Source organism: Nycticebus coucang, chromosome 5 (genome assembly GCF_027406575.1).
Source record: "Nycticebus coucang isolate mNycCou1 chromosome 5, mNycCou1.pri, whole genome shotgun sequence".
NCBI lineage: Eukaryota > Metazoa > Chordata > Mammalia > Primates > Lorisidae > Nycticebus > Nycticebus coucang.
Window position 1 is genome coordinate 94645279 of NC_069784.1, and position 21498 is coordinate 94666776.

The 21498-nt window shown below is 41.6% G+C and overlaps 1 protein-coding gene across 3 annotated transcripts in view; it reads left to right on the forward strand.

Moving 5' to 3' along the window:
- DCBLD1 (discoidin, CUB and LCCL domain containing 1) overlaps positions 1-20892 on the forward strand; it is a 41209-nt gene extending 20317 nt beyond the window's left edge. For 2 of the 3 annotated variants that reach the window (XM_053592288.1, XM_053592289.1), the window contains 8 exons: positions 7992-8207; positions 8622-8743; positions 9652-9799; positions 9898-10005; positions 12398-12494; positions 14165-14214; positions 15860-15979; positions 18815-20892. In XM_053592288.1, coding sequence (XP_053448263.1) covers positions 7992-8207; positions 8622-8743; positions 9652-9799; positions 9898-10005; positions 12398-12494; positions 14165-14214; positions 15860-15979; positions 18815-19311 — 1358 coding nt within the window. In that variant the 3' untranslated portion in view covers positions 19312-20892. The remainder of the gene's footprint in view (positions 1-7991; positions 8208-8621; positions 8744-9651; positions 9800-9897; positions 10006-12397; positions 12495-14164; positions 14215-15859; positions 15980-18814) is intronic. The other variant, XM_053592290.1, reaches the window with a different exon arrangement.
- The last annotated feature ends 606 nt before the right edge of the window (positions 20893-21498 follow it).

Below are 21498 nucleotides of genomic sequence, written 5' to 3' on the forward strand. Positions count from 1 at the left end.
CTGGTCTTTTGAAGTCATCAAAACTGTGGAAAACAATCAGGCAAAAATTCTTTTTTTATTTTATTTTATTTTTTATTAAATCACATCTGTGTACATTAATGTGATCGTGGGGCGGGCAAAAATTCTTGAGGTAGCTAATACCCATGGAGTAAATTTATTCAATGAGTGCTTGCCATAGAAAACTCTGTAAATAGTTTACTTCCATAGGCAAGAGTGAAATTGTAATTTCTTATGACAGTTTGCTTTTTAATAAATTAGGACTCAGCAGTTCCTTTGTGGTTCAGGTTCTTTGGCAGAACAAGGACACATGGGGTTTCCTTCTCGTAGTTAATGGAAAAGGGAAATATTTCTAAGAAGTCCCAGATCCTCAGGCAAGTAATGATGGGAATGCTAGAGACTTGAACCTGCCCTCATTTTGTGGGCATCTCTAGATGAAGTAAGTTTCCTCTTGGGCTTTGGAGTAAAGTGGGTGGAAAGAGGTTTAACTTTCCAATCTGATTTTTCTGCCACCCACATACTCTCACGCTCTTATTTATTTTGGGGCAGGAAAGAGGTTGGTGGATTACTTGCAATTATCTTACAGTTTTAAAAGAGAAAAAAATAAATATGAACTCACCTGACGATTTTATTATCTATTTTAGGTTACATAAAATAATTATTTTTGTTTATGATTTTTTGAGTGCGATACTTCGTGAAGCAATCTCCAGGATGAAGGCCAGGCTTCCTCGTGTATGTCTCGCAGTAGAAAAGGGTTTCTCTCCTTCCACCTTTCTCATTTCTTCTGCTGCAAATCATGCAATGGTTTGATGATTTTTTTTTTCCCATTTTGCTTTATAAAATGCATCTTCCCATTGAGCCTTTCCTCAATGTCAGAAGATGATGGTCTTCCCTTCCTTCTTGAATTTTTCTTCTTCACCTTGCTCACAAGCTGAGTGATGAGATTTCTCCTGTAAGAAAGATGTGTCTGCACTTTTTCTCCAGTCTCCTTCTTATCTGATGAGTAAAGGATGTAGCTCCTCACAACTGCAACTTCCATCAGCCAGCAGAATAAGTCTTTCCACCATTTGTAGGATCTTGTAAATCTGTAACATCCATAGTTCTGATCAGCTCTGTCCACTCTGCCCATAAACTTTGTGTATTCTGTGATAACTGTTGATTCTTCAGATTGAACAGCCTGTTGCTTCCCGTAACCAGTGATGAATTGTGTTTGAGGGCCAAAAATTTACATCATCACTAATCTCTTGTCATGGAATGAGAGGCACAAAAAAGTGTGTCAGATGTCTAATAACATCAGAGCAGAGAGGAAAATCATTGGGTTGGACCTCCTCCGACCACATAGGATCAGAAAGGCTATAGGATTGAGTTCAAGTGACACCCTGGGATTTTCTTTTGTTGTGACATATCATTGTAAAAAAAAAAAAAAATTAGAATATTATTATCACGTGTAGTTTGATTGATACAATTGGTCCTCATTTTATGTGTAACTGTGTTTTCTCAAGATTTTCTGATTTTCTTCTTTATTAAGGGAAAAATTCAGAGTACTAAGAGGCATTTAGTTGTTTGGCCAGGCGATTTCTGGTGTTTATATTTATATGCATAGTTGTGCAATTACCCTATGGTTGCTTTATGAGGGTGCTAAAAATCAACACTTACAAAGGTGCGGCAAGTATTAGATATGAGTAATAGGCAGCTGGTGGGGAACTAGTCTGCTTTTCTCCTTTAAAAGGACAGCTACTGTGCTGGTATCACTAGCCCTGGGACAGACAGTATCTGCTCATGTGATTGCTTCATCTTCTGGTTTTCAAGAGAAACTGTAAGTCAGATTTTTTATTAAAGCCTTTACAGCAGATTTAAATCAAACCCCTTTGCATTATTTGCTTCTGCACAATATGCATACCCCTCTCTGGGCTTCCCTGCCTGCCTGTGTTAACTTCAGTGTTCCAATCACTGCGGAACTCAACACCTTCACGTTTTTTTCTCCACTTCTCTTTCCTTCTGCAGCTAGCCAAGGCCTGAGTCTGCTGATTTTGTCCTGTGAATTTCCCTGCTTTTCTTTCCTCCTTGCCATCCCAGCTACCCCCATTCCTTGCCCGCCCAGTGCTCTCCTGACATAGATTCTCCCCCATTCTAGTTCCTGCAGTGTTGTCCAGCTAGGCTGACCATAGAATGGGGAGATAATAAAAGAGGTATTTGGAAAAGATGGTCAGCCTGGCTGGACAACACTGCCCCTCATTTTGTGTGTAATGTAGATTTCCTGGGCCTCGGGAGGATACAACCACTTTGCCTCATTAGGACCTCTCCGTCTGCCCTTTCCCTTCTCTATACCTTTAGAATGTTGAAGGTTCCAACTTCCCCTTTGGGAAAAACAGCTTGTCTGTGGTTTGTGTTTTTCCTGGGCACGTCCTCAACTTTGGCTTAATAAACTTCTATTGATTGAGATTTTTGCCTTGGTCACTTAACTTATCAACAGCTATTAAAGTACCAAAGGGGAAGAAACTGATTCTGAGGTTGGGCGATGTGGATGTTGAGTCTCAGTTCTGTGCTTCTGAGTTCTTCTCACCAGCCCTTCACATCAGTATTGTAAGTAAAGGGACCTTGGTTTCTGTGAGCATCAACGATTTTGATATGTGGGGAGAAGGGACAGTGGTATGTTAACTGCCTGGGAAGATTTGTTGAAAAAGTTCCTTTGTGTAAGCCTTCGGGGTAATAATTTAGATGGATAGATTTGCCCATTATTACATTATACAGCAATTTTGTTAAAACACAAGGAGTAGATCATATTTTTGATAGGGGATGTTCTTAAGATAAACTGTTCAATGATATGCAGCACTTTTCTCTTTTGTGGCTACTTGTGGATTTCCTTTCATGAAAAACACAGATCAGACCTACATTTAAACTTGGCTAAAATAGTTCCTTGGTCATTTTGAACCTCCCCAAAGATTGCTGGAGGAAGAGGCCGATGTGGTTTGTCTTTATGTGGCCAGAGTTTAGAGAGTGGGCGTTCTTGTGTGCCCAGCTCCCAGGGAGGGAGGAAGAGTAGGTGGTACCTTTGAGAGCTGGCATGACCACAGGATCTGGCATGACTCTGGAGGGAGAGCTCCAGGTGCCCAGGCAGGATCCCAAGGATCCAAAGTGACACTGTGCCAGTGGTGAAGGGGAATGCTGGCTAAAATTTAACAGGGAAGTAATGCATGTTTTGGAATACTTCCTATAATCCCGATGTACGGTGGCTTCTAATGATTATATGTGTGGCTGAAAGAGGGGAATAGTTTTGTTTATCCACCTTGAAAATTTTCATTAATCAACTCATTGTTACAAACCCACTGCCAAAGAATTGTCAGAGTCAAAACTATCAAAATTTTGAATATGGAGGTAATGTTTTGAAAAAGAATCATGTTTTCTGGCATTAGTGTTTATAAGCTGTGCCTAGAGCATGCATTTGGAATGTGATTATATTCACCACAGTGAATATGCAGAAGTTGTAGGGTTTTCATCATTATGCAGTTAATTTTTAATGGTTCACCCTCATGTCAACTTCATTTTAAATATTTGGTTTAAATACTTTGGGCATTTTTATAATCCACATTCTTGGTAACAAAATGAGCTGTAAACAAACATGAATAGCTACACCAGTTTACACAGTAACCAGGAAAAATAAGCCTTTGATCTCAGTTACGTTAAGAAAGGAAAAATAGATGAGGTAAGCTTATTATTCATCTGTCTGTCATGTATTATAATTGCAGCATCATGTATTATAAATTCAAGCATCAACTAGAAGAATGTACTGTATTTATGTGTATGGCTGGGTTAAGATACTCTTCTTTTCAAAATATTTTTGAAACAATCAGAAAATAGAAATGTTGACAAACTTAAATAGAACAGTTTTACTTTAAAAATATATCTTTTTAAGAAAAAAAGTTTTCAAAGACATTTTTAAACATGAATTTCACTTTTAAACTTACATGATATTTTGGGTAAATTATCTATATATTGACTTTTGAGAGCATACATGCTAAAGCTGGCCAAAAAAATCATTGAGTATCATACTTTGCTTAGGATACATATTTTTCACTGTAAGTGGGGGGAATTCTGGGTTTTTATTTATGAGACTAAAGTAACTGAGTCTCTATTCAAAACAAATGCTAAGGTCCCTTTCCTTATATAGAATTCACTAGGGTCATGAAGCATTGTCATCACCACTCCTCAGGTTTTCCTTACCTTTTGAGAGTCCTGAACAGTTATTTTTTACAATGCCTGTCAATTTGGGTTGGTTCAATGTTCCCTGGTGATTACATTCAGATTATGCATTTTCGGCAAAGGTAATATCACTTTTTAAAAATAATCTTTAAAAGGCTTGCTTGTAACAATTTCCAGCATTAGAAATTGAGTTCGGGGCAGCGCTTGTGGCTCAGTCGGTAAGGCGCCGGTCCCATATACCAAGGGTGGCGGGTTCAAACCCAGCCCTGGCTGAACTGCAACCAAAAAATAGCGGGGCGTTGTGGCGGGCGCCTATAGTCCCAGCTACTTGGGAGGCTGAGGCAAGAGAATCGCTTAAGCCCAGGAGTTGGAGGTTGCTGTGAGCTGTGTGATGCCATGGCACCCTACCAAGGGCCATAAAGTGAGACTCTGTCTCTACAAAAAAAAAAAAAATTGAGTTCGTATATTCTAGCCCAGGAATGAGAACTAAATCTGCATTAAATTTCTTTGCTTTTCACTGTTTCATTAGGTGGGTTGTTTTGCATTCAAAACTGGATTGATCATAGGTTATTTCAAACTCAAACTCAAGCGTCTTCCCTGAACAGTTCTCAGTTGTTCAAAGAGGTCAATGTAATATAAAACTTTGAAAGGGTTCAAATGTGAAGTGCCACCCTCTTTTTAGAAAACAACTTAGGAGAAATTTGAGGACATGAGATAATAGAAAATTGATTAACTTAGCTTGAGCTGTTCTAAGATTGAATACCATTACTTTTTTAAACTGGGAACTTGATTTAAGGAAGGAGTCTGTTAAATAACATCTCTTTAAATTTAAAATTCTTGCATAAGACATTTAAAATTAATGTTTTGTTCCTGATTCTGAGCCCCCCTTTTATATTTATGATGTGAAATAATGGGAGGTTAGTTATATAAAACATCAAAATAGCTTAAACTTTTTATTTATGACGCTGGAAAGGGGAGGCTGTGAATTCATACTGAAGATCCTTACTCTGAACTTTAAAACTATCAGGTGATCATGTAGCCTTCACTTGCCTTCTGGTTAAATTCCATTTCCTATTTTGTTGACCAGAAAGAACCTAGAGATTTTAATTCACTCAGAAGTTTTTTTCAACCACCACCACTTGTGTGGACCCCATAGGAACTGTCATTTCTGTTTTACTGATCTTTCAAGAGATTTGATCCTGGTTTTCCCCTCAAAGCTACCTTCTTCAGAGATTAGAGTTTGGGGTGGTTGGTGGACCCCCAGAAAACCTGCTGGAGAAGTCTTGGCAGGATCCAGATACCCAGATACAAGTCCCTCAAGATCTCAAAGGTCAACTTTGAAAGAAATGGTAACTTCTCCAGGCTTCCTCACCAGGGGATTCTGAGAAGGGTTTTGAGAAATCACTGACTTATAGAATACTGGTATAAATTTAAAGTTTAAAAACATGGTTCTTAGTAAAAATGCTCAGAGGAGGCGTGGTGGCCAGTGACAGAAAGAAACCAGTTTGCTACAGGATTCTCACTGTGTTGGTTGTATTTTGCTACACGATTTGCAGCCAAATTGGTTGTGTTTTGCTACACGATTTGCACTGTAGGAAAACCAGCAAGTTCAGGAATTGTTCTCTTACATTTCCTGTACCTCCACCTTCACCGCAGTATTTTTTTTGACCGTTGTCAGTGACTTACAAGGACAATTAGGTGAAGTCAGCTATTAATGTGTATGTTACACTAGGAAGAAAAGAATTAGGAAAAGTGGGAAATAATACTAAGTGCTTTGATCCTAATCATAGCAGGTTTGTATGATTATTTTTTAGAATGACACTTATCTGACATACTGCAATGAAAATGAATCATTACGTATAATTGATTGAGTTTTTTTAACCTCAAAGAGGGAAAAGCACAGAAGAAGCAGTCTCTGTTTTACAAATGGTTTATGTCTCTCAGCTGTACAGTAGAATACAAAATTCTTGGACTTTGAAGGATCAAAGCCTTCAAGGAAATTTCCAGCTTATGGAGAGCTGTTTGGGGCCACACACCCCTTAGAAGTGTATTCTTTGGTGGAAATTATTGAGAAGTGGTTTCTGTTTGGACGGGGGGTTGGGTTGTTTTTTTTTTTTTTTTTTGGCCTTTTATGCCAAGATAGAATTCAGAAGGAATCTAAAGCATATAAAAACTTATAACACCCAGAAAGTTTCACTTAGGTATTTAACTAACATAACCATGTGCTTAAAGGAGAAAAACTATTGGCTCTTCCTCTTACCCCCAAATACTGCCCTGGAGACATGCGGTGATTCAGTTTCAGTCATTGTCATCTTTTGTTTGGAGAGAAGTAGTGGCTTAGGTGGTACATGAGCTCCAGTGTTGAGGTGATTCTTGACCTGGGTCCTGTAGCCCCGAGGAAAGCCGCACCTTTGTCTAGGAATCTGCCTGCTTCATTTATCATCTGTCACTGACTTTTGTCTGGGAACCAGAGACCAAACTCTCCAGGGATACCACTTACATTGTTACGTGACTATGGTTTCAATGGCACAGTCCAGGAATATCCCTTTGTAATGCTAATTTCTCTCCTTTTTAAAGAAAATGGCCCTGAAAATTCTGTAATTTTGTACAATGACCCTGCTACAATTAGTAAGCAAGGACAAAATCTGCCATTGGACTGTACTGAAAAAACACGTCTCACAGCATTTGCAACTTCAGCGTATTTCTGGAGCCTGTTTTATCAGCCTGCCTCTGAGTATAAACCCGGGCCATCTCACATACCACTTTCCTGGCAGCTGCCAGTGTGCCCTGTGGCTGGCTCTGCCTGTGGCACTCCCAGGGAGGGTCACTTGGGTTAATCACGCATGTTCTTTTCTGTAATAAGAAATTAAATGTGTGTTTCGGAAGATGGTTCATAAGGTTCATGAGGGTCTCTAGGAGGTTTTTTGTTTGTTTCTTTTGATTCATGACAAACTTCTGAAGAGTTAGGTTTTTTTTTTTTTTGAGACAGAGTCTCACTTTATCACCAGTAGTAGAGTACTGTGGCGTCACAGCTCACAACAACTTCCAACGCCTGGGCTTAGGCGATTCTCTTGCCTGAGCCTCCCGAGTAGCTGGGACTACAGGCACCCGCCACAACACCTGGCTATTTTTTGTTGCAGTTTGGCTGGGGCCGGGTTCAAACCTGCCACCCTTGGTATATGGGGCCAGCACCCTACCCACTGAGCCACAGGCGCCGCCCAAGAGTTAGGTTTTTATTTGGTCTTTTTGTTTGTTTTTAATTACTGTTTTTAGCCAAATTATCATTGCCTTGAAATACCTAGAGTCTTGGGGAAGAACAGTCTGTGGAAAAATGGAGAAGTACTATAAATTACCAAGTATAGTTAAAGTCCCAAGAATCAAAGTTGAGTACAAATTACTCATCCTCAAAGGACCTGGATATATCTTCTTTCGAAGGGTACAGAAAGAATGGAGTTCCCCTCTGATTCTAAATCCTTTAAAGCTAGAAGAAACTCCGCATTCTAAACCTTCAAGACGGAGAGTACTTTGTTGAAATCAGAGTTAATTTGGAGGGTTAGAAAAGAAAATCTACAGTGAGGCCAAAGAGGTATCACTTATAGGAGATATGAGTTTGGGGTCTAGTAAGAAAAGCAGCAAAAATTTCAAGACACTGCAGTTTAAATGAATCAAGTGCCAGGCCATTAAACTGATAAACACTTGATTTGATATTGGAATGGAAAGAAATGCATTGAGTATTTCTTTTTTTGCCTTCACTTTATACCTACATCTGAAATGTTTCACTGCCTTTTTCCTAGGTTGCAGCAGATCCTTGAGTTTGGAACCCGACAAGCAAATCAGAGCTTCTTCCTCTTGGCAGTGGGTCAATGAGAGCGGAGAACAAATTCACTGGTCTCCTGGCCAAGCCCGACTTCAGGACCAAGGCCCATCGTGGGCCTCGGGGGACAGCAGCAGCAACCGTAGACAACGAGAATGGCTGGAGATAGATTTGGGAGAGAAAAAGAAAATAACAGGTGCAGGAAAATCACATGATTGCAAAAGGACTTGCGGTTGGAATTTGCTTTCAGTTTACCTAGGGGCCCCTCTCTCCACCCTCCAAGTACTCAAAATCTTTTAAAATGCAACAAATCTTCACATTGTCTCTGTGAAAAGAACCCATGTAGAGGTTGGAAATGTGGCTGTATAGGTTAGAGACCATCTACTGCAGTGGTGAAACCTTATCATGATGGTGTCCTATCAGCATGAAGACAAACATCTGTGAATGGGTTTCTGAATGCAACTAATAAAAGCTGGCCTGTACAATGATCTGAGGTTTCCAATGGGATTGTGGTGGGGGGAACACTTGAAATTATAATACATACTATACATAACATCTTTAAAACTCACCTGTAAATAAAACTAACCTATAAATCATGTTTTGTTAAAAGGAATTAGGACTGCCGGATCCACACAATCAAATTTCAACTTTTATGTTAAGAGTTTCGTGATAAACTTCAAAAATAACTCCAAGTGGAGGACCTATAAAGGAATTGTGAATAATGAAGAAAAGGTAAGAGAGACTCTTAAGGGAAGGAAATGAGTAGGAGGACAGCAGGCCTCTATATATTTTCATCAGTATAGTTTCATCAGTACATTAAATATGTCATTAATAGGGCAGCGCCTGTGGCTCAGTGAGCAGGGCGCTGGCCCCATATACCGATGTTGGTGGGTTCAAACCCAGCCCTGGCCAAACTGCAACAACAACAACAAAAAATAGCCGGGCGATGTGGCAGGCGCCTGTAGTCCCAGCTACTGGGGAGGCTGAGGCAAGAGAATCGCCTACACCCAGGAGTTGGAGGTTGCTGGGAGCTGTGATGTCATAGCACTCTACCAAGGGGGATGAAGTGAGACTCTGTCTCTTAAAAAAAAAAAAAATGTCATTAATAAAAGACAATACTGGTGCTTCCTTGAGCATGTAAGTATAAGAAATATACCAATAAACACCTTGTGAGAGTGTTGTAATTTAATTCTTTTCTCAGTCAGGGGTGAGGCACTTGTCATTTTCTTGGGAACTGAAAGTTGGTAGCTTGCAGGGGGTTGCTTCAGCGCAAGTGCAGTAGCAATGAGAACTACGAAGGGGACAGCAGAAGTGAGAGCTGAAGACTTGGGCTTTTGAGGTTGCTTGTCAGTAGCACCAGGTTAATGTAGAAATATCAAGGCCAAGTGATGCAAAAGGGCAATTTTGGCTTCTTCATCCAAACTGAAATTTAAAGTAGAAAACAGATTAGCAGCACCATTTTTGTTAGATAACTTGGCCTTTGTTTACAAAGCCTTGTATTTTCAGTATCAAGAGTGTCTACAAAACTGCAATGGACATAGAATCTGTATTCTGGTTTCATATAACCAGATATGAGTGGGATGATAAAAACCTAAAACTAACACAAAGAACCTTCAGGTAAAAGTAACTTCTTTCTGTAGGTGTTTCAGGGTAACTCCAACTTCCAGGACCCAGTGCAGAACAATTTCATCCCTCCCATCGTGGCCAGATATGTGCGGGTTGTGCCTAAGACATGGCACCAGAGAATAGCCTTGAAAGTGGAGCTCATTGGTTGCCAAATTACACAAGGTAGGGCCCAAGGCAAGTCAGTGAGTTACTCAAGTTGGTCATCTCCTCTGTGTACTGTTGTCACCAATGTGAATTCTCTGATATCCCTTCTCTCTCAGGTAATGATTCATTGGTGTGGCACAAAACAAGTCCCAACACTGGTGTTTCAACTGAGAAAGATGATGAGATAATCACAAAGCTCATCCCCTCAAAGGAACAGCCCACAGGTAGAGCAATTATTGTTTTGTGGTTTCTTAAGAAGCATAACTGATATCTCACCTGATACATCATCGTGACTTTCAACAAAATTTGTTTTTCTCTGCCATATAAATGTAAGAGGCAGATGGTCTGGAGGTATTTTTCATATATGTAAAAGGATATATGTAGGGCCGTGTAGGGTGGCTATAATCCTAGCACTCTGGGACGCTGAGGCAGATGGATTGCTTGAGCTCAGGAGTTTGAGACCAGCCTGAGCAAGAATGAGACCCTGTCTCTAAAAACAGACAGGCGTTGTGGTAGGCACCTGTAGTCCCAGCTACTGGCCAGGCCAAGGCAAGAGGATCACTGAAGCCCAAGAGTTTGAGATTGCTGTGATCTATGACACCACAGCACTCAACCCCAAGGCAACTGAGTGAGACTCTTGTCTCAAAAAAAAAAAAAAAGAGAGAGAGAGAGCGATATGTCCACAGCTATTCATTGCATTATTGTAAGTAGAAAAAGTTTAGAAACAAACTGATATGCCCTTCAAACATGAGGTAAATACATGGAAAAATAAAAGGGGAGCATATCAAGGTAATGAAATACTCTGTAGCCATAAAAGAAAATGTGTGAGTAATATAGAAAGCTAAAAAAAGAAGGTACACAACAGTGTGTGTAGCACTCTAGCATGTGTAAATAAAAGGAATGAAAGAAAGAAAAAAAGAGTGAATATTCATTCTGGTATATCTAGAAGAATGTCAAGAAATATAATTTAGAGCGGTGCCTGTGGCTCAAGGGAGCGGGGCACTGGCCCCATATACCAGAGACCGGAGCTGGTGGCCAAAAACTGCCAAAAAAAAAAAAAACAGAAAACATATATATATATATATATATATATATATATATATATATGTTTGGCTTCCTGTGGAGGAGGAACAGAGGTAGGAGGGAAACATTCCATTCCCTACCTTTTTATACTTTTTGAACTCAGTAAATGTAAGTGTATACTGTATCTAAATAATGAACATAAAAAGTATATTTATTTTTTCAGAATATAAAATACTTTACATACAAATTTTATAAAATTTAGAAAGATTAGGGCAGCACCTTGGTTCAGTGGATAGGGTGCTGGCCCCATATAACAAGGGTGGCGGGTTCAAACCCAGCCCCGGCCAAACTGCAACAAAAAAATAGCCGGGCGTTGTTGCAGGCGCCTGTAGTCCCAGCTACTTGGGAGGCTGACACAAGAGAATTGCTTAAGCCCAAGAGCTGGAGGTTTCTGTGTGATGCCACCGGCACTCAACCGAGGGCGATAAAGTAAGACTCTGTCTCTACAAAAAGAAAAAAAAATTTTGGAAAGATTAGAAATATAAAAATAAGGAAAAACAATTATCCATAAATCACAATTGGTGGAGGACCACCACATCCCACTGTATCTAGTCAACTATTACACTTCTAACTTAAAGACAAAAATGGTAGCGTATCATATATTCTGCCCTGTTGCACGTGATTTTCATTTAACATTGTACACGATTATGAGCATTTTCCAGTGTTATTTGTAGACAGACATAATTATTAATATCTGGACCATTCCCCTCCTGTTAGATGTCTAAGTTGTTAGGTTTTTCCTAAATTTTCACTCTTATAAATAAACATTGCTGTTACTTACATAAAGTTTGTTCCCATCTAAATTCATTTTCCACCTCATCGTGAACTATACTTTTCTACTTCTGGTCATCCTTTTATTTTCTTCCTAGGGATCACAGAAAGGTAAAGAGTAGATATTTCTCCTTAGTTTGCATAGTTTCTACACAGAGCCTGATTCAGGGACTGATAAAATGACTTCTTTCTTAGAGCAGAAAGAGTTAGAAGAGAACATGGCGTGGTGCTTTGTGCAATACAGTGGAAATGCTGTTTGAGGTCATGAGGCTGTATTTCTTGTTGGTCTGCGGTCCCAGAGCTCTGGTGATGAGAATGTCGGGCTCCCCAGGCTGCTGTTAGGGTACAGGCCCCAACCTGCCCACTGTCTGGGGAAGCTGGTTGCTTGAGCCGAAATAGTAGCTCCACGCTGTACTTAAATCATTTACCTTTCTAAATAGTTTCTGGCTGGGTGGGCCTCTGATTCTGATGTTTGGAATCTAATACAGGCCAAGCAACAAGCTCATGGTAAATGATAATCTCTGAGCAACACTGGAAATTGCCTTTGGGAGAGGAGGGGGAGATACATTTTATTTTTCTAAACATTGGCCAGGATTTTGAATCCTTTCTTTTTGCTTTGTAATGTCAGTAAATGTCGAGGATGTATTCATATTTGCCATGTATTAAATAGCTAAAGACTTTTCAAGTCAATACCCAGTTTGGATCGGGAAGTCCGGGTGCTGGTCATTGATGTTGTAACAGACTCCTCTCCCCCTTCTTTAGGAATAAACCTCATAAAGGTGACAACTGTGGCTGTTCCCTTGGTGCTCTTTCTCATCCTGCTGATTGCTGGAATGGGGATCTTTGCAGCCTTTAGAAAGTATGTGACTTTACATTTCAAAATTGCAAACGATCAAAACACAAAAAACTACTCTTCAGATATTCATGTATAGAAAAGCAGCACAACCTCTTTTGTGAGAAAGAGAAAATGTTAACAGAACTGTTTTATTCATTTATAGAGACAGGGTCTTACTTTGTCTCAGACTTAAGAGTACAGTGGCTGGATTACAGCTCACTGCAACCTTGGATTTCTGGGCTCATGAATTTCCCACCTTGGCCTCCCAAGTAGCTGGGACTGCAGGCATGTGCCACTATACCCAGCTACTTTTTAAAAATTTTTTTTAGAGATGGGGTCTTGCTATGTTGTCCAGGTTGGTCCTAAGTGATCCCCCGCCTCAGCCTCCAAAAATGCTGGGATTACAGGCATGAGCCACTACATCCAGCTATTAATGGTTATTTCAAAAGCAAGTTAGGTAGGAGTGGAAATGATCAAGTATTACCTTATAAGCTGTTCTTGTCATCTAGAAACTTTTGATAAAGACTTAACTGGTGGCTCAGTGTGGTGACTCACACCTATAATCCTAGCACTCTGGGAGACGGAGGTGGGTGGATTTTTTGAGCTCAAGAGTTCAAGACCAGCCTGTGCAAAAAATGAGACTCCCCACCCCCTTTCTACTAAAAATAGAAAAATTAACTGGGTGTGGTAGTACAGGCCTGTAATCTGAGCTACTTAAGAAGCTAAGGCAAGAGAATCACTTGAAGCCCAAGAGTTTGAGGCTGCTGTGAACTACAGAACACCATGGCACTCTAACCAGGGTGATGGAGTGAAACTTAGTCTCAAAAAAAAAAAAAAAAAACTTAGCTGGTGAGCATTGTTGAAGAATTATCCTGGAACCAACATATTTCTTTTGAGGTATCCATCTTTCTCCCACTCATAAACTGGAAGGAGTATTAGAATGGGGACTTAGGGGAGGTCCGTGTTCTGGTCTCACCCATGTCGTCAAGCAGCCCATTTATCTCCCCAAGCCTCAGCTTTTTCATGTATAAAATAAAGTTTATCTGGTTAAGTGCCAAGTCTCTTCCAGAATCCCAAACTCCATGTTTATTTTAACAAATGTTAGGTGTTGAATGTAAACAAAAGCAAGAAGTATTTTTCAGTTTTCTTTTTTTATATTTTAAACAACTTTGAAACTCATAAATGTGTGGGTTAGTGCAAATAGAAGGAAGAATAGTTTCTGACTGAAGCGAAAAAAGGTATAAAATCTCTGGTGTTTAAGCTGCAGGTAAATACTCATAAATTAAAGCATGTCTTAGGGGAATGTGTTAGTGTTAAACGGTTTTAAGAACACCCACAGTTTTAGACTGGAGTATAGTAAAAAGATAAAGTGAGAACATGTGGTCATGAGGAATCGCTTTAAGATTTAATTGACTGCATGAGCTAGTGAGAGAATAAAACAATATTGTATTGATTAATAATAAAATAAAATTAGTACATATTCTTCTAGTGAAAACATTCTCACCTCTCTTATAAGTTAGATACATTTATATATAATCCTACATATTCATGCGATTTTCCAAGCACCTGGCAGCTGTCTCATTTAATCTTCACATCAGCCCAATGAGATAAGCACTTTATGATCCTCGTATTATACAGGGAGAGAGCGGTAGATACACTGGCTTATAAATATTTAGAACTTTTTGTCTTCATAGGAAGAAGAAGAAAGGAAATCCATATGGATCCACGGAGGCTCAGCAAACAGGTTGGTTGAAAGCTCTATCTACAGTTCTGTCCTGTCTTTGAGGGTGGGACAGGGTCTGCTGATTGAAAGGGTAAGGAGGCTGGTGACTCACACTTTGTTTGATTAAGAAAGCATAAGCTCTATAGCTTCTAAGTTAGCAGTTCTACAAGGAAGGGATTTTTATTGTATCTGTCTCATTATTTTAATTCTGAATTTTCACGGCTACCTTACGTTTGTTCAACATTATCTTCATCCCCGTCATTTGTCAACATTCTTTTTTTACCTTTTTGGCCACTGGTGTTTAGGCCACTATACTGTCAGTCATCAGGAAAAGTTGCAAAAGCCCCATGTAGGAACTGAATGTGGTCCAGGGCCCTCAGCATCTGCGGGCCTCCCCAGGATATTCCACTCTGGGAAAGTGAGGAAAGGACCAGACAGTACTTATGTGCAGGTTTCAGAGAATCTTTAAGACACTGGACGCTCAAGCAAGTTAGCCATGGTTCAGAGCAAGGGTGGTAGGGCGGGGATTCTGGCATGTCTCAGACACCACTTGGAACTCGGTGGTCTCCTCTGTGTCATGGAAACTGTGTTCATGCAGATCATGGGAAACTGTGCCCAGATGGTCGCACATAGGGAGAATCTGGTACCCGATGGGGACACAATATGTTTTAAAGGCACAGTGAAAAGCATAGTTGGTATAGAGCGGTGTTTTTCAACCCTTTTTAATCTCACCTATAGTTAAACTTCCATGACACACTTACATTATGTGGATCAAAAGAAAGAGTAGGCCCAATGCCTGTAGCTCAAGTGGCTAAGGTGCCAGACACATACACCAGAGCTGGTGGGTTTGAAGCCTGCCAAACAACAATGAGAACTATAACCAAAAAATAGCCGGGTGTTGTGGCAGGTGCCTGTAGTCCCAGCTACTCGGGAGGCTGAGGCAAGAGAATCCCTTAAGCCCAGGAGTTGGAGGTTGCTGTGAGCTGTGACACCACGGCACTCAAGTACCCAGGGCGACCGCTTGAGGCTCTGTCTCAAAAAAAAAAAAAAAGAATATACTTACTGTACTTTGAACTTATTCTGAAAATAATTTAATTAATGATCTTAAAACATTTTCACAGCACACCTAAGAGCCTCTCATGGCACACCAGGGTGCCGCAGCGCACTGGTTGAAAATCACTGGTGTAGAATGTGCTTCTGTCATTAATGACTTTAGCATGCACACCTAGAGAGCTGTGGCTGCACATTTATCACTGTCACCTGCCAAGAGATGGCCTGACCTCTGACTCATCGAGGAACATGTCATGGGGGATGTGCATTACATTTCTGATATATTAGGCTTGGCGTCCATATCTCAGTGGTTAGGGCACCGGCCACATACACCAGGGCTGGTGGGTTCAAACCCGGCCTGGGCCTGCTAAACAACAATGACAACTATAACAACAACAACAACAACAACAAAATAGCCAGGTGTGGTGGGCACCTGCAGTCCCAGCTACTTGGGAGGCTGAGGCAAGAGAATCACTTAAGCCCAAGAATTTGAGGTTGCTATGAGCTGTGACACCATAGTACTCTACTGAGGAGGGTGACATAGTGAGACTGTGTCTCAAAAAAAAAAAAAAACATTTCTAATATATTAGTTTGTTTTATGTTAATTTTATTCCAGACTGCTGGAAGCAGATTAAATATCCTTTTGCCAGACACCAGTCTGCTGAGTTCACCATCAGCTATGATAATGAGAAGGAGGTGGCACAAAAATTAGATCTCATCACAAGTGATATGGCTGGTAAGTGTCACATCTGTGAGACTGTGCTATTAGGTAGGAGGTGCTGCTCATAGGGGAAGGGAGACAGAAATAAGACAAAATCTTTTTGTTTAGATAGGGTCCCATAAATCAGAAATGTGTTAAGTTTTTTTGCATGCTACACAGAGTTATAAACTGACACTGGGATGTGACTCAAAAGCCCCATTCAGCTGAGTCTCCTACACTTTTAGGGGACCTAATGACATCATAGTGATGGCCCTGAAATGCTACTAATATCTGGAAGCCCTTAATCAATTTGTGTTACCGAAGTTTTGATTAAGGCATTAGGAGACAGGGACTAGAAAGATGAATTAAATACAGCTCCTGCCTTTGAGGAAGAAGAGATAGGAAATGAAGAACTCTTCCAGGGTTAACATGGCCTCAGTGTCTCCAACATGCCATCATCCGGAGTCAAGCTTCCCATATTGTCTGTGGTGAAAGATTTACTTACTTTTTGCTTTTTGCTCCTTCCTTAAAAAAAAAAAAAATTTCTAGGCCAGGCATGGTGGCTCATGCCTGTAATCCTACCACTCTGGGAAGCAAAGGTGGATGGATTGCCTTAGCTCACAGGTTTGAGACCAGCCTGAGCAAGAGTGAGAACCTGCCTCTAAAAATAGCTGGGTGTTGTGGTGGGCGCCTACAGTCCCAGCTACTTGGGAGGCTGAGGCAAGAGAAGCGCTTGAGCCGAAGAGTCTGAGGTTGCTGTGAGCTATGATGCCATTAGCACTCTACCAGGGATGACAAAGTAAGAAGGCTCTATCTCAAAAAAATAAAAACAATATTTTAATTTATCTGCACAAATATTTTTGTAAAATATAATTACTATTGATAATGAAGTTTTTTTTTTTAAAAGATATACATTATTTCTTATTAGATTCAATGAACATAAAATTACTTTCTCAAATTGTTTCAAAACAGAACCTCAATTTCTGTACTTCTCTCTTTGTGGACCTATTCCAAATAGTTCTCAGATAAGTTGGTGCCCACACTCTGAGTAGCACCATGCTGGGTTCTCCCTGCTCACATGCACTCCAAGCACTGTCACTTCACCTGGGAGCTTGTTAGCAGTGCAAGCTTCCAGGCCGTGCCCTGGGCCTACTCAACCAGAAGCTCCCCAGGTCATGCACGTGCACTTTGGGAACTGAGAGGTGCCAAGTGTGAAAGGTTGTTTGAGTCACTTCATGAACAAGGAGAGCAAATCTCCAAACCATCTTGTTGTTCCCTGGGAGTAAAGTGAAGGGAGGACCTCTTTTCTGTTCTTCCTTTCATTTCATTTTTTTTCAGCTCCAGATACAGCCTCTCCTCCTTCCCCCCTGAAAGGGCCTTTTCAACTTTCCCCCCATATACCCTCAGTCTCTCCCCTAAATAGTGTCCCCCACTGGGAAACTTGAGCAGGGTCTTTCCTTGCATGTGGGTCCGTGTCACTTCTCACACCTGGACTTCTGTCTCAGTCTCTAGTCCATCATTTCCAGCAGCTTGCTGGTTGCCTCTACTGGCAAGTGTCCCCAGTTCCTCAGTTTTTAAAATCGAATCCATCATTCCTACATCTTACCACATGTGCTCTGTGCTGGCCCTTTCTAAGTGGCCTCCTGACTGTGCACCCCAGTCTCATCCAGGCTTGCCTGGCTTGGCTCCCTTCTTTCCTCATATGCCACATGTCATAGGTAACACATTCCTCTGATTCCTGTCCCCAAAGTGTGGCCTTTCTTACTCCCCTAGTTGGTGACCTCTATAGGCATTTCTCTTTGCTTTTTACTTCTCAGGGCTTTTGGTTTTGTTTCTGAGACAAGGTCTCGGTGTTTCTGGGGCAAGTGTGCAGTGGCCTCGTTCTAGCTCACTGTAACCTCAAACGCCCAGGCTTAAGCCATCATCCTGCTTCAGTATCCCAAGTAGCTGGAGACTATTGGTGCACAACACCATGTCTGGCTAAAAAAAATAAAAATAAAAAATTGTAGCAATAGGATCTCACTATTGCCCAGGCTGGTCTTGAACTCTTCACCTCAGGCAATCCTTCCGCCTCACCCTCTCAAAGTGAGCCAGTGTACCCAGCTATTTCTTGCTTCTTGATCTTTTCTTCTTCATTCTGCATAGTTACCCCAAACTGTGCCAGTCTGTAGTTTTCTACAGATTTAACCAACCTTCGTAGCAAGACAACCACCCTTTCCTGCAGTCTAGGGTGCTGTTAACATGTGCTGGAATCCGGACAACATTGCCTCCCCCCTGTGGCCTCCACTATAAAATGGAGTAACAGTCCTTACCTCATGGGGATTTTCTTTTGAAGATTAATTACTATCTTGCTATCTTAGAATACTGCCTGAGACACTTAGATGTAATCACAGTGCCTGGGACCCCTCGGGACACCAGTGGAGTCACTCACCGCTACCTTGTAGAGACCTCCTGTTGGGGTCTTTATATCCTGTGAAATCAACTTCTCCAGGTCCCCCAGACTCTGACCACATCAAACTGTTTTCAGGGTTGTTTTTTCCTTCCTTTCCTTACTTGTTAACCTCCCCCAGTAATTTAACATCTCAAGAGCCAGTTTAAGAGCCACTTCCTCCATGAAGGCTTTTCCACCATACGCCAGGGTAGAACATAATGTCTCCTCTCTGGGTTGAGGTGACCGTTTGAGATTTACTAAAGCAGGCATTGTGGTTACCTAAGCACGCGTGTGGCCTCTATGCTGACTTGCACATCTCTTTCCCATGGTGCCTGGACACCTCAGGGCACCGCTGCCTTAAGGAAAGCATCCCCTCAGCAACTCCCAGCTCCTCTGATGTGGTCCCCGGTGCTAAGTCTTCACTCACTGTTTGATTTCAGATTACCAGCATCCTCTCATGATTGGCACCGGCACAGTCACGAGGAAGGGCTCCACCTTCAGGCCCATGGACACAGACGCCGAGCCGGGGGCGACCACCGAGGCAGGCGGGCACTACGACTGCCCCCAGCGGGCCGGCCGCCACGAGTACGCGCTGCCCTTGACGCACGCGGAGCCCGAGTACGCCACGCCCATTGTGGAGCGGCACCTGCTGCGGGCCCACACGTTCTCTGCGCGGAGCGGCTACCGCGTCCCCGGGCCCAGGCCAGGCCACAAGCACTCGCTGTCCTCCGGTGGCTTCTGCCCCGGAGACTACCAGATGCCGCAGAGCTCCAAGCCTGCAGATCCCAGCTACGACAAGCCCAAAACCAGCAGCTGCTTTGGGGAGAGCGGGGACTCGCAGAAGCCACGGATGAAACCTGGGATGAATGGTGGTTATTCAACCCCCAGAGACTGCCTCAAACCCCTCAACCCGACGGCCATGACTGCGCTTTTGTGAACTCAATGTGAAAGAAACCTGCTGTGGTACTGAGCGTCAGCTGTGCAAGTCACTGGAAGGAAGGGACTGCTGTTCTCGTGTGCGCGGTGTGCGCGAGTCAGTAGGGTCCTGGAGACCACCTCCTGCTGTGTACACAACCATGCAGCTAGTTTTGTTCTGCCCCTTAGGGTGAGAGTCTGTTGGTGTTTGTTGGACTAGAAAAATGGGTATGTTCAGATGGCTTTCATTTCTCCTAACTGTGATATTAAGCTGCTTTGGTGTAAAATGTGCAATCTGTACAGAATCTTCTCTATTTAACAAGATTTAAAGTAACTTAAGTTTGCTTTATCAGATTGTAGGTCTACACATAGGTTAAGGGGGAAAATGCAGCAGTTGCAAAATCGTATTTAATAGTATGTTCATTTTTTTTTTTTTTTTTTTTCAATCTATGATACTGTGTTAGCAGCAGGGCTGTTTAAACTTCATCTTGTTATTGGGGCTCATTTCCTTTCCTTTGATAACTAGAACTAAAAGCATTTTTAACATTCTTCCCCTGGAAGAAATGAATTACTTGAAGCATGAAAAGCCCACCAGGGTGGGTGGTGGTTTAGCAATTATGATTTGTAGATTTAAAAACAAAGAACACCCTAGCGGCTGCCTGTTAGACTCCACTTTAGAGGGGGATGTGAAGTGCTGGGAGTGGGTAGCCCAGTGCCACGTCCTGCAGAGGACCCCATTGGCGAGGCCTCAGAGATGGGCTCCAGGAGTTGACCCTCACTTCTGGCTTTCTCCTCCCCTCTGGCCTGGCAGGTCCTAGGCAGCCTTCATGGGCAAATCTACCTTTTCAAACTGCCTGTGAAGTGGAATGCTGAGACTTCGGGGCAACTGAACCTATACTCTCAGCAAACTGAAATGAAGGTGGCCCAGCAATTGCAGTGTGACTTGCTGTGTCAGGTGTTTTTGTACCTCAGATTAAACATTTTGCTGAGGTCAGATGAATACACGTTTCATGACTTTCTTCAGAAATAGCACATTTTAGTAACTTCCAATTGTCCTCCAAAAAACAAAACACTTACTTGAAATGTGTTCTAACAAAAATGATTAAGACCAAGTCTAAAAAGAGCCCTGCTACTGAGATGGTTGGGAACTGAACTGATTTGGGGAGAAACGATTTTCCCCTCCAGTTTATACCTATAATCTTAGAATAGTCCTAGACCCCAGTTATACCTCATGTTCAGTGGTTTTTAATCTGAGTTAGCTGTGGGGGATTTAACCTCTTTTACCAAAGAGGAAAGTGTTTGTTTGTTTTTTGATAGAAAATATGGACCAAAAAATCCTTTCCCTGAGAAATGTATTACAACCCTATTTGTATGGCAATCACTTTCTGTGAAGTGTATATATGTTAAAATAGTGAGGGTGCTGGAGGGTCCCTGATGACTCTCTGTTGTTTATTGGTTAGTGTGGAGGATAAACTGTTTACTTTGTGGAGTTTACATGTTATGTGCATACTAATTGTAATAAACTCTGCCAAGTCAAAGTGCCCTGTCATTGGTGTCCTGTTTGGTGGACTATTGAAGGCCCATGAAGGGCAGACGGAATACAGGAAGAAACATGGGCTTGGAGTCAGAGTGTCACAAAATAACTGAGAAATCTTTGGCTAGTTATATAACACTGATCCAGTTTCCTCATGTTTGAAATGGTGTGATCATGCTGCCTTCTTCCAAAGCTTACTGATAAGAATTAATTGGGACATTTATCAAAGTTATTCTACAATAAGCCTGTTTTCTAACGCAAGCCCTCAGTGGGCTGTTCATCGCATTTGAACATTAAAATATTAGTCTATTAGCCAGGTGTTGTTGTGGGCACCTGTAGTCCCAGCTACTTGGGAGGCTGAGGCAGGAGGATTGCTCAAGCCCATGAGTTTGAGGTTGCTGTGAGGTAGGCTGAGGCCTTGGACCTCTAGCACAAGTAACAAAGACTGTGACATCTCAATAAAATAAAATAGATAAAAATAGAAAAAATAAATAAAAACTAAATAAAATTAAGTAAAATATTAGTCCATAGCTCTTATTTACAATAGAGAAGAGATCTTCTTCATCTATGGAATTTCTTCCCCTTCTTGGTGATCTAATGACAAAAGGGAGAACAGAGGGACTTTGTTTTAGATCAGCACTTCCTCGGGGTACACTACAGTGTAGAACAGGGTGG